General features: G+C 57.9%; 1 protein-coding gene across 1 annotated transcript in view; it reads right to left on the reverse strand.

Moving 5' to 3' along the window:
• C1QL1 (complement C1q like 1) overlaps nucleotides 1–3,037 on the reverse strand; it is an 8,184-nt gene extending 5,147 nt beyond the window's left edge. The window contains exon 1 of the mRNA XM_007125395.4: nucleotides 2,163–3,037. Coding sequence (XP_007125457.1) covers nucleotides 2,163–2,759 — 597 coding nt within the window. The 5' untranslated portion in view covers nucleotides 2,760–3,037. The remainder of the gene's footprint in view (nucleotides 1–2,162) is intronic.
• Nucleotides 3,038–12,575: the final 9,538 nt, after the last annotated feature.

A 12,575-nucleotide genomic window follows, 5' to 3' on the forward strand; every position in this document is an offset into this window, starting at 1 on the left:
GGGTTCGTGCCCCGGTCCGGGAAGATCCCACATGCCGCGGAGCGGCTGGGCCTGTGAGCCATGGCCGCTGAGCCTGCGCGTCCGGAGCCTGTGCTCCACAACGGGAGAGGCCACAGCAGTGAGAAGCCCGCGTACCAAAAAAAAAAAGAATGACCAGTGAGATTAAAGGACTCTCTTGGACAATCTGGAAGAAGTCACAAAGGATGTAGGGGAGGACCAGGGCCTATCACCCCACTGCTTGTCTTGGATTTTTTTATGTGTGTGGAGGAAATGGTCTGAGTAACTGTTAAAATGCTGGGTCTCTGAAACCCCTGGTTAAAGCCACCTCATTTCTTCTACCAGCCTGTGGTGCCACCGCCTTGTCAGGCTCTGTCAATGTCCTGCTCCGGGGGTAAAAATAGGCTTTTGGGTCAGTTTCATCTCCCTGAGACTGAAGCAAGTGTCCTTGCCCCAAGCACACACCAGCTTTGGGGCCTCCTCTTGTCTCATCTCTGGGGCCCTGCAGCACCCTCCTGAAGTAGCGCAGGGTCTAGGGCCCACTGGTGGCCTGGTGACCACCTCCCTATTCAGGCAAGCTGGGCCCCCAGCCCCCTGAAACCTCAACTTCATGCCAGCCCAAACTTTCTTTAGGAAAGGAAGAAATTCCATCAATGAAGGTGACATTGTGGCATCCCTTACCGGCGATTAATAAGGGGAATTGTGGGGCTGTCTGCAGAGATGGCCCTAACTGGATCCTAGGGCCTCCCATTTGGTCAAGAACCAAGGACAAAGAGGAGAGACACAGGAAGCCTGATAGACACAAGTGGGAGAGAGACACCAAAGAAATAAAGAGGGGGGGTTAAACCCAGGGGCGAGGGACGAGAAACCTAGGGAGAGACAGATAGGACTGGTAGACACAGGAGAGAGGCCAGCACAAGAGATGGAGAGATAGGAGAAAGAGGCAGGGGAGAGGCAGAAACCAGAGACAGCAGGCATGGGAGAGAGGGCAGAGAGGGCAGGGGGCAGACTTACAAGCACCTGGTAGGCTTTTTGCTGACTCTCAGGCCTGTCCTTTCCCCCACCCCCCAAGCCAGGGTCTGCCTCAGGGTAGTGCTGCAGTGGGAGGGGTTCCAGCAGGATCTTGGGTCTCAGTCGCAGGAGATTCCTTCCCAACTCCCATCAGCCTAGCTTTAGTTCTGATTGGCACAGACACCTTCTTCCACAAGGATGCTCTGCTTGACTACCCCAGGGGCCCCAGGCCACCGTGGTCTGGGAGCACTGAGAAGGGAGGGGTAATCAAAGCGAAGGGAGCTGGGTAAAACTGTCACCCTGAGGCAGGGTTAGGTCAAGATTGGTCCCGGGGCAGCGGTTCCAAGGAGAGCAGGAGGCATTGCCGGTCCCAGTTACCAAAGACCTCGTGAGCTTGGTGCCTGCCACTCTGGTCTCTCCGATGGGGATAGGGAAGGAAGAGGATCCCCCGGCACCCCAGGAATCAGGAGTTGCAGCTGGGAGGCAAAGAGGAGGGGAGTTTCCACCTCTTTGCCCTGCCTCAGGAGGAAAAACTTTCCCCCCCACCAGGCCGTCTTCTTGTGCGGTTAGCTCTGACACAGTGGGAAGGGGCCGCGCAGTCCCGGGTTTTGCAAAGGGTGTCAGATCGGCCCAGTGGTCCCTTCCTTAGGGCGGGGGATGTATTGCAGCTAAGGCTTTATGCGCTCGGCTCCCTTTGCCTTTGTGCGCAAAACATCTCCTACAGCTCGCCTTCTCCGCTTGCGCGCCTAGCGGTGCGCCCAGGCGCCCGTGGGCGCCGAAGCTGCCTTTCCCCAGAGCCCATGCTGATCCGTCCCCTCATCGCCAGCTGGTATCAACCAGAATCCCAGCTCTCAGATGCTGTTTTTCCCAAGGGCCAAGCCCCCAAGGGCCAGTCCGCGCGCCCGGGAGCCCTGCGCTCTGATTATTAGTTGGATTTATCTCCTGCATTTCCATGCCGCAGGTGCCCAGCGGCACTTGCCTTGGAGCTGGCGCCCAGGAACCGAGGAGTTAGGGGAGCCAGCCAGCCTGGACCATCCCCGCCTGTAATGCCTAAGCCGCTCCAGGGGCTCCATCTGCGCCCTTCCGTACCCTTCGGCCCCGGGCTCCCTGGATGCCCTGCCCCCAGGCCAGCCCCATGCCCCCGCCGGGCCCACCTGGCCGTTCTTGCAGAGGTCCGCCCACATACTGGTGCCGTCGCCGCCGCGCATGAGGACGTGGTAGGTGAAAAAGTAGGTGCCGGGAATGTTGCATGTAAACTTGCCGCTGGTCGCGTCGTAGTTGTTGCCTAGGTTGGTGACCACGTCGTCGAACTTGAGCACCTCGTAACCCTCGTGAGGGTTCTTGAGGCCGGCGTAGAAGGCCACGCGCGGCACCGTGGTATAGGTGGCCGTGCTGATGGCGCCGCTGCCCCCCGCGCCCGGCAGCCCGGGAGGGCCGGTCTTGCCCGGCTCACCCTTCTCCCCGGGTGGCCCCACAGGACCCGGAGGACCCGGGTCCCCCGGGGGCCCGGGAGGGCCCGGCTTGCCTGTGCGTCCCGGCTTCCCCTGGGGGCCCTGCACCAGCGTGGAGGGCGGGGGCGCGCCGCTCTGCTCGCTCAGGGCGTCGCCGCCGTCGGGCCGCGCGCCGGCGCCGGGGCCCCGCGCGGGGTAGGGGTCGCACACCATGCGGCAGGTGCCCAGCATCTCGTAGTGGCCATCCGGGCCGCCCGAGCTCACCAGCACGGGGATCAGCACCACCAGCACCAGCAGCATCACCACGCCCGCGGCGGCTGCCAGCAGCGTCTTCCGGCCGGCGCGGAGCCTGGGGAGCGCCGGGCCGCCAGGCCGCGCCGTCGGGGCAATGGTGCCGGCGGGCGGGGGGCGCGGGCAGGGCGCCCGTGCTCAAGGGCGGTCCGGCGGGGCTGAGGGCATGGGGCCGGGCCCGGGGCGCCGCGCTGCGCTGGATGCGCTGCCGAGCCCAGCCGCCTGCTCCTGCCTCGCGTTTCCCTCCCGCGGCGCGGCAGAACTGAGCGCGGCGGCCGCCGCCTCCTCCCTGATTCCTCCCGCCTCCCGGCGCTCGAGCCACCGCCCCCTCCGCCCTGTCCAGCCCCACCCGCTCAGCGCAGCTTTGCGCCCGTGAGGGGTGGGGCTGAGGGCTGGGCCGGCGCCTAATTGGGCCGCGGACGGTAGGGCTCCGCCCACCAAGAGGGCGGGGCCTTGGGGCGGGACCGCGGAGTAGAGGGCTGGAGCCGGGAGAGGAAAGGGGAGACTGAGGGAGACAGCGCCTCGGAAATGGAGAGGGGGCTAGAGTCTGAGACATAGGAGAGGCTCTGATAGACAAGGGAAGACTAGGGACGAAAAAGCGAGTGGAAGAGGGTCATAGGGAGACCTAGAGAGCGCCGAGGGGGATTGGGAGGGAGAGGACTCGAGGGTCGCTTACGAGGAAAGCCGAGAGAGACAGAGGGAGGCACGAGGGGCCACGGCCCGCAGGGGGCGGAGGCTGGGGTAGGGCACCCCGGTCTTCGGGGGACAAAGAGCGATTGAGAGGAGGAAGGAGCGGGGAGCAAGAAGGAAGGACAAGGAAGAGGGTTATGAGGGGGGAGAAGAGGGGAAGGCAGGAGGATGGGGAGGGGGCCAATCCGCCCTCAGGCCTCGCGGACAACCTGTCCGGGAGATGGGGGTGGTGGTGGGATGCCTGCCAGGCTGGCGGTTTGAATCCCGGCTCGCAGAATCCCGAGTACTAACAGCTGCCGCTCCCTCCTCTCTTTTTGGCTCCTGGATGTTCCCGGGACCGCCTTTCCCCAGGAGGAGCAGGATCTTCTACCCACACCTCCTTACCTCTGCTCCTTCCTGCCTGCGCTCCAGGCCAGGTCAGGCTGCTTTTTCCTGGGGATGGGGCCGGGGGCTCCTCCATCTTACTCTGGTCACTTCCCTTCTCCCTGCTTTTAGGCAAGGCAGAAATCGGGGCCCTAAGAAAGTGGGCACCCCAGGTAATTTCTCCGTTCTGACAGTACAAACACATCCCTGGGTGGTGACCCCCTCTCCCAGCCTCCAAGAGGAGGGGTTGATCTCTCCCAGCCCCTCAGCTCGCCCCTCCTACCCAACCTCGAGCCTCCTGAGCTCCTAACTCTTTTCCCCATCAGGTTGTATAAGGCAATCCTCTTCCTCAAGTGCAGTAAAGTGTTTAGGCTGCATAAACAAAAAGGCGTCTGCTTCCATCAAAATATTTGTCACGTTATTTATTTTCTTTGCGGTACGCGGGCCTCTCACTGCTGTGGCCTCTCCCGTAGCGGAGCACAGGCTCCGGACGCGCAGGCTCAGCGGCCATGGCTCACGGGCCTAGCCGCTCCGCGGCATGTGGGGTCTTCCCGGACCGGGGCACGAACCCGTGTCCCCTGCATCGGCAGGGGGACCCTCAACCACTGCGCCACCAGGGAAGTCCTTTGTCACGTTATTTGAGGCCCACTTTGTGCTGCTCCACTGCTCCTCCTCCCCCCTCCTTTATCCAGCCTACCCGGGAGGGCTCTGCCATTCAGAGGCCACTGGCTGCTGCTAAAGGACGACCCTCCAGCCTTTCTCCTTTCTCCTGAGAGGACCCCTCCCAAAGCTGAGACTGATTAACCCCACCTGAGCTGGGAGGAGGAAAAGAACAGGAGGATGTCGGGGGCGGGGGGTGGGGGCTGTGAGAGAGGACCTTTCAAGCACCGCCGAGCCCGTGTTAGAGTGATCCCCTCGCCAAGGAAGGAGCTAAAAATTCAATCAATAGCATTTATTCAGGGTTTTCTGTGTGCCAGGCCCTGTGTTTACTGCTTTACAGACGCCATCACACCAGATCTCTACAGCAAACCAAAGAGGTAAAGCCCATCATTACTTTCATTTTAGAGGGAGAACTGAGGCTCTGGGAAGTTAAGAGATTTGCCCAAAGTCACACAACTAATAAGCGATAGAGCCGGGATTCAAACCGCCAGCCTGGCTCCAAGCTCTTCTAACCGCCACCCAGTTGGGTCTCTAGATACCGTTTACTTCCTAGAGGGAGGAAGGCGTTCAGTGCAGGGGGAGGAGGACAGCTAGACCTCCCCAGGCTCGGGAAGAGTAGTCCCGACTCTCGGCTGTCAGTCCGGACTCCCGTCCCCCACGGCGGTCTCCCCAGTATGACTCCCTCAAGAGCGACAGGGCTGGTGACCCGAGGGACAAGTGCGCGGTCGTCGGCGTATGATTTGTACAATCCCGCGCCCCCTAGTTCGCGCGCACACGGCTCTCTCCTCCGCTGTGCCGCTGGGGCTCGTCTGTCACCCGGAGTCCTTCCCGAATCCGCGGCTGGTCGCCCGAGGCCGCGGAGGGGCGGGAGCACGCACCCCCGGCCCTCGCCGGGGCGTCCAGGGGCGCGCTCGGCGCTGCAAGGCGGCCCGCCCCCCGACCCGAAAGAGCGCCCGCTCCCCTAGCGCGGTGTGGCGTCTCTGTCAGCCCAGCCCCATTCTCCCCGCTTCGCTGGAGTGGAAAATAACGGCTTCAAACTTTGCAGAGAGGAGCCGGTGCCAGCACTTTAATTAACAGCCATCTTGGCCTGTGAGCCTGGGCCACCGGCTCCGCGCCTCCCCCAGGCTCGCCGGCCCCGCCCAGGTCCCCGCAGGAGAGGGAGCTCCGCCGCGGCGCTCCGAGCCCCTCTTCCCCGGGACAGGAGGGCCTGGCTGACTGGGGGGCGGGTACTGTCTGGGACGGGGGCGCGTCTCCCCAGCTTAATACCTGAGGACCTCCAGCCCGAGTTCTCTAAAGCCTGGCCGCTGATGATTCCAGGGTTAGAGACCTGCATGCCAGTCCCAGCTGGTGATTTTAGGCTACCGACTAACAGCGTCTCAGGTGTTCTCCTCTGGAAAAGGGGTTGTTATAAGGATTAAATGAGTAATAATGAAGGTAGCAAAGCGCTGGCCTCAGTATCTGACCCTTATTAGGCGCCAAGTAAAGGACGGCTAATATAATTATTTCACAGCAAGGCCCTTCCGCCACCCCGGGGCATGGGATCTCCTCATCCTGCCTTTTTTCCTACAAATTGCTGTGCTTGGCTCTAGGAGCGGAGGACAATGGCCTATGCTCCCGGGTTCAGAGACAAGACTAGATGAATGAGAAAGGAACCCAGGAGTTCTGGCTCCCAGGCCTCTTCCTCAACCACCTGCCAAGCCCAGGGACCCAGGTTTTCAGAAAAGGAAAGTGGTGAGCCCAGGGAAGGGAGGGAGGGCAGTGCTATCTGTAGCTGCGGTACTGCCAGTGCTGGGGGCTGAAGGTCCAGCTTTGCCTTCCTTACTGTGAGTGAGAGCTCCCTCCGTCCTACAGCTCCCATCATTCCAGAGGTGAGGAGGGGGTACTGGGCATTGAGGTGCCGTATGGTGGGTGCAAGAAAGTGGGTAAGTCTATTCTTTGATGCATGGCTGACTTTAGGAAGCTGGGTGGCTGTTCTGTGGTATTTTGACGTTCTTTGAATGAATGTGAGTGGGTGTGAATGTGTAAGAGACTGTTTGCATTAGTGTGTGTCTGGGTTTGTGAGTGATGAAAAAGAGTGCAGTGCCCTGACTCATCGGCTGGCAAATCTGTGTTCATTTGTTCACTTGTTCACTCAGTAAACATTTACTGAAGGCACCGAGCTGGGCACTGTGAGGCCGTAGAGGTGGTGTGTCCAAAAATGATCAAGACCTAAGCAGTACCCCTAAGGAGCTCACTCTTTGGCAGGGGACACAGGCAGGAAGACATGATAAGTGCTATGATAATTAGGAATATTTTTTGAGCGCTTAGTAGTACAAGATCTTGTTCTAAGCACTTTGCATGGATAACCTCATTTAAATGTAACAACCTATTATCATGGATTTAAAACTATTACATGGCTTATATAATTTCGTATCAATAACCCCACCAGGTAGATACTATTATTTCCCCCATTTTATAGCTGAGGAAACTAAGGCTTGGGTAGAGGTTTGCAGTAGGTCTTATGAAGCACGGATGGAAAACTCCCTGCTCAGAGGACTCTAGGAAGACTCTACAGAGGGGAGGTATCATTTTTTTCCCACCTATTTATCCATCCACTTATCCATCCTCCATCCATTCTATAAGCCCATATTAATTGACCACTTATTATCACAAGATACAGTGATGAGCGTGAAAAGTCTTCTGACCTTATGTAGTTACAGAGTATGGTAGAAACCTGGACAATTAAACAAGCAACTGCTATACAACTTGACAAACTGCCTGGGAATATGTGGGATGCTATAGAGACACTCAGCAGTGTTGCCTAAATTCATCTGGAGGCAGGGAATCATGGGACGCTTCCTGGAGGAGGTGATGTTTTAGTTAAGCCCTGATTAAAGGATAGCAAGGTGAAGAGGATGGCTGCCAGAGATGGAGGAGAGAGGGAGGGAGGGAAGATTATTCCAGGCAAAGGGAGCAGCATGTGTTAAGGACAAGACTGCAGGGCCTCAGTGGGCTGTGGCAAGGAGTGTATAATTTATCTTAAGGGCAGTGAGAAACTACAGAAGAGTGTTGAGTGAGTGATATCAGATTTTTTTAAAATTAATTAATTAATTTATTTTTAGCTGCGTTGGGTCTTTGTTGCTGCGTGCGGGCTTTCTCCGGTTGCGGCGAGCGGGGGCTACTCTTCATTGCGGTGCGCGGGCTTCTCATTGCGGTGGCTTCTCTTGTTGCAGAGCACGGGCTCTAGGTGCAGGGGCTCAGTAGCTGTGGCACAGGGGCTCAGTAGTTGTGGCACACGGGCTTAGTTGCTCCTTGGCGTGTGGGATCTTCCCGGACCAGGGCTTGAACCCGTGTCCCCTGCATTGGCAGGCGGATTCTTAACCACTGCGCCACCAGGGAAGCCCAATAATCAGATTTTTTCAGATATCCTTTGGGCAGGAGGGATTAAAATAGAGTAAGAGTGTCATAAGGAGATTAGGTAGCAGGAGGTTGCAGTGGTCCCGGCGAGAGCTGATAGTGGCCTGATCTGGATGGGATGGGGGTGGGATGAGGAGCAGGAGACTTCCAGGTTTCTGGAAAGAACTTGAAATGTTTATGAAATTAATGAAGAATGGATGAGTGTTTTTGCCATTACCTATGTACCAATATGTGCCAGACATTTTATATACGCTATTTCACTTAATACTCACTGGAAGTCTAAGGAATAATCATTATCATCTTTACATTGGAGATGAGGATGCTGAGGCTCAGAGAGGTGAAATAACTTGCCTGGGATCACACAGCTAGTAGGAGAGAGAGGCAGAATTAGAACTTGGGTCTGTTTGACCCTGGGTGGGGGCTCTTCACCACTCGGCCCAGCAGGTGCATACCCGGTAGATAAAGCAAAGCTGGGTCCTTTAGAGAGAAAGAAAAGCTTGGGTTAAGGCTCAATTATGTAAAAGGCACATTTTTGGTTTTTGGTTGAAGCCACTGCTCTATAGCCCTGTCTTGGGCAGGGTGGGGAGCTGGGCATCAAGAGGCAGAGACTGGCTCTCAAGGCTCAGTTAGGCCACCAACTTGCCACGTGTGTTGGGGAAGTCTCATCACATTTTAGAGCTTCCCGTTTCTTTCTGTGGGCTGGAGAATTGTCTAGGGCAGCTCGGAGAGGCTGTGATTCTCAGGTAAAAGAAAACCCCTCATTGTCATCTGTTAAAATATTTAAAATCCCTTCATGACATTTTAACTCAGACACTTGCAGATCCTCCATGGGAAAAGCCTCCATAATTGCAGCCCCTCTTTGGAGAAGGGGCATTTGGGAGAAGGGAAGTTGTGCCGTGATTTGGGGTGGGGGAGCCAGGACACACCAGGCTGGGACTCAGGTTGGTGAGGAACCTCCTTCAGGAGCCCCTCCCCCAGCCCCATATCCTAGGAGGAGAGAGCAGGATGAAGGGAGCAGAGCCCAAGTACCCAGGTCACAGGTAGGTTTTCCGCTGCTCCTTCGCCAGAGAACTCTGGGCCTCATGCCTGAGGGTTCCAGGGACCTGCCCAGCCCTGGGCCACCTCCTGCTCACCCCCTCTGACTGACAGGCAGCCACAGGCAGCCCATCCCAATCCAGCTCCAGGGAGGCAGCTCTGAAAAGGCCCCCGCTGTGGGAGGGGATACCTAATCGGAGGGACCGTCTCCCCTCAGCCCAGCCTGCATCTCCCATCTGCATGTATAAGTAATGAGGTTCCGCAGCCCCAGCAGGAACCAATATAATGGCTGGTGCACGGGGTCAGCCTGAGAGACAGATAGTGGGACGCGGGAGTGACAGGCAGTGCAGTTGTGCTGAGCCTCCTGCAAAGGCAGCAGAGGGAGGACCCGGCCTGGCCAGCCCGGTCCCCGGGCTACCCACCCCCTCCCTTCGGCCTTGACTCTTACAGACCCACCAGCACCCCAGCCCCAGCTCCCAGGCAAATTGGGGGAAGGCAGGGAGGAGGAGAAGTAGTGGGGAGAGGGCGGTGGAGGAGGGACCGGGCTGGAGTGGGGCATTGGTTTTCCTGGCTTCTGGGGAAGATACCCCCGGGTCTGAGGATGGGGGTGTAAGGGAGAAAGCCTCCTGCTCCCCAGGATGACTGAGGAGGGCTTTTTCTGTGGAAGCCCTGTCTCTTCTAGGAAAAAAACCTTCCCTTCCATTCTCACCCCAGGAGACCTAGAACTTAGGGTCTGGAAATATCTTAGAGACTCTCCTTTGACAGAGGGGGACACCGAGGCCCAGAGAGGGGACTTGGCCTGCCCGAGGTCAGAGGCCAATCTGAGGCAGAGCCAGACGGGACCCCCGGGGGCTCTTTTCAGGACCCCACTGGTGGGGGTCGGGGGCAAGAGGAAGAGGGGCTGATTGCTCATCCCTGTCCTAGGTGGTCCCCAAAGACCCTCTGAGGGTGTTAGTGGAGGGTTCGGCTCAGAGACTTCTGGCAGCTGGGTGTGAAGGCTGGAACCCTGGCTGCAGCAGTATTCCTGGAGAGTCCAAATCAGCCAGGGGCGGAGGTGGCCCAGCCTCCCTTCCGAGTTCAGAGCGGTCTTTGAGCACCTCATCCATACATCTGAGGACAGGAGTGAATGAGAGGGGATCTCTGAGGTGGCAGAGCCAGAAGAGCAGTGGAACAGAGAAGTGGGTGTTTAGTAAATGTTAGTTAAACAGACCCTGCCCGTGCCAGCTTCATGGACGTGCAACTTGTTCACTGACAAAAGCCCTGCGCTCACAAGGGACCTGCACTTGGTTTAATGCTCTGCTGTCACCATCTTGAAGTTCTTAACAATTTTTGAACAAGGGACTCCACGTTTTCATTTCGTACAGGCGTGTAAATTATGTAGCTGGTCCTGCCCCTGAAGCAGAGACATGGTTTGTTCTCAGAGGGGCTCCTCTGGCCCCTCCCTGCCCCAGTTTCACCCCTGGATGACCCAAGTGGAGCGGAGCACAGAGCTGGGAGAAGCTGGCGTTCAGTGAGCTTCTTGGCGGTCCCCACCCTCCAAAGCCTGACCCATTCACTGACCCATCACTCACTCAATTGCCTGTCACTTACCCAGGCCAGGATGTGTTTGGAGGGGGATGCCCTGCCACAAGACTCCTGGTCCCAGCTGTCTCTTGGGAAGATGTGGCCCCTCTGCTTAGTCCCGCCCCCACCCCAGCTAGACCAGGAGGGGCTGGTGGAGGCGGGGAGGCTTAATTAGCACCCCCAGCCAGGCAGCAGGTTGTGGGCACAGAGCAGGCTGACTTTTCCCGCTATAGATCCGCTCTCTGGGAGAGGCACTAGCCGGCTGGCTTAGGCTCTGGCTGGGCTATTTTAGGAATATTCTTAACTCTTCCTGCGCCACTGCCATAACTGGACTTCTCTTCCGGAGCACATGCCAGCTCCAGACTGTCTTCCTCCTGATCCCTCCTTCCTGGCCCCTGCTCTTGCTCTCTGGCAGCTGAGAAGGACACAGTTTTCTCGGGGGTGGGGCCAGTTGCCTTTGGCCAAGGAAAGTGGCTGTCTCTGGCCTCTGAGCCCTGCTCCTCCTCCCCCTCCCCGCATCACAGCTCTGCCCTAAGGAGATTGGCCGTTTTCAGCACCACCCAGCCCCTTCTTCTCATCTTATGAAATTGGGGTAGTTAGGCTCCCCCACCCTAGTGAAAACAGCTGATCTGGGCCCCAGAGAGGAAGATGGGAAGCCACAGTCCTGGCCTCCACCCTCCAGCAGAGCAGCAGCCGCCACCGACCTGACTTCAGTGCGGCATTAGGGCTGAGTTTCCAGCTGGGTGTCCACGCAAGCAGCCGAGCATATCATGGGGTTCCCTGTCCCTCTTTTTCTCCCACTCCAGTGTCTGGCTTCCTGGACAAACCTACACCAGGATGTAGGTATTACCTGGGCAAGGCCAAGGGGTGTCCCACAGGGGGCCAGGAAGGTCCGGCATTTATAAATCTGAAATTCTAGCCAAGATAGGGGAAGAGAGCTCAGCTCACTTGGTGCTTGGAGTGTCCTGTGTCTGTGCTGGGCCTGCCTGAGCTGGGAGACCCAGGACACCCAGGACTCTGGTGCCATCTGTCAGGCACATGCCTTGTGGGACTAGCAGTTGGAAGTTGCTGCCAAGTCCTACTGGGAAAACCTGCCCTGGAGATCCAGGCACATGGCCGATGAATCCATGCAAATGCCCAAGGGCCTGTGCTGGGCGCAAGGTAGAGTCGATCAATAATCGATAATCAGTCTCTGCCCGAGAAGGGCTACTGTCTTGGGCTGGTTCGCCAGGGTGTCTGACCACCAGCCCAGGCCATGGTGTTGACGGACTGGGGCAAGGGGACCCTCCCCACCCAACTCCCCCTTCCCCCGGTTCCCACAGCCAGGCCAGCTCTGGAAGTGACTGGGCGGCCTGAGGGTAGTGTGTGAGACCAGATGAAAATGCTTCAGCTCTCCTCAGGGGCTACTGAGGGGGCTCTTGCGATGGGGGTGCCTGAACCACAAGTCCTCCAGCCTCTAACTTAGAAAGATCCAGATGGATTTATCAAAGTGTCCTGGGGAAGATTTTGAATGGAGAGAAAAAAATAGCTTCCAGGGACTCGGGGAGAATCCTCTGTGTTTTTAAAAAAGTAAGACCCTTCCCCTTACCTCAAATTGAGAGACATGAATAGGATGCAGGAGGCTGGCGGTACAGGGGTAACCCCTCTCCATCGGGTAGGGGTGCAGGCTTCCTGAGGCCGAGGTCTGGAGGAGGAGATTTCTGGCTCCACAGTCCCTGAGGAAGACACAGAGGCGCACGGGATAAACTGAGTCGAAACTAGGAGCTGAACCCAGGGGTCCTGGGCGCCTGTCTCTCCATTGCAGCCCCCCTCCCCCTCCCCCATGTTCCCTCCCCATCAGCTCCCAGGCTGGGAGCCCCAGCTGGCGGAGGATGTCTTGCTCCTCAGCAGCTGGGATTTGTAAATATTTATAGGAACATGGAACAGATCAGTGGCTGACAGGCCCAAGGAGCGGGCAGGGGCCCTGCCTGGAGCTCAGCGGCTTCACCCCCCTTCCCCACCCCATGACCTGATTTGAGGGATGGCAGAGATGGGGGTGATCAAGTAGGACGTGGTCCCAGCAGCCTCCACACTGAGAAACACCAGCTCAGAGGATGTATCTGTCCATCTGCCCCTGGG

The sequence above is a fragment of the Physeter macrocephalus genome, unplaced genomic scaffold (assembly GCF_002837175.3).
Source record: "Physeter macrocephalus isolate SW-GA unplaced genomic scaffold, ASM283717v5 random_133, whole genome shotgun sequence".
Taxonomy (NCBI): domain Eukaryota; kingdom Metazoa; phylum Chordata; class Mammalia; order Artiodactyla; family Physeteridae; genus Physeter; species Physeter macrocephalus.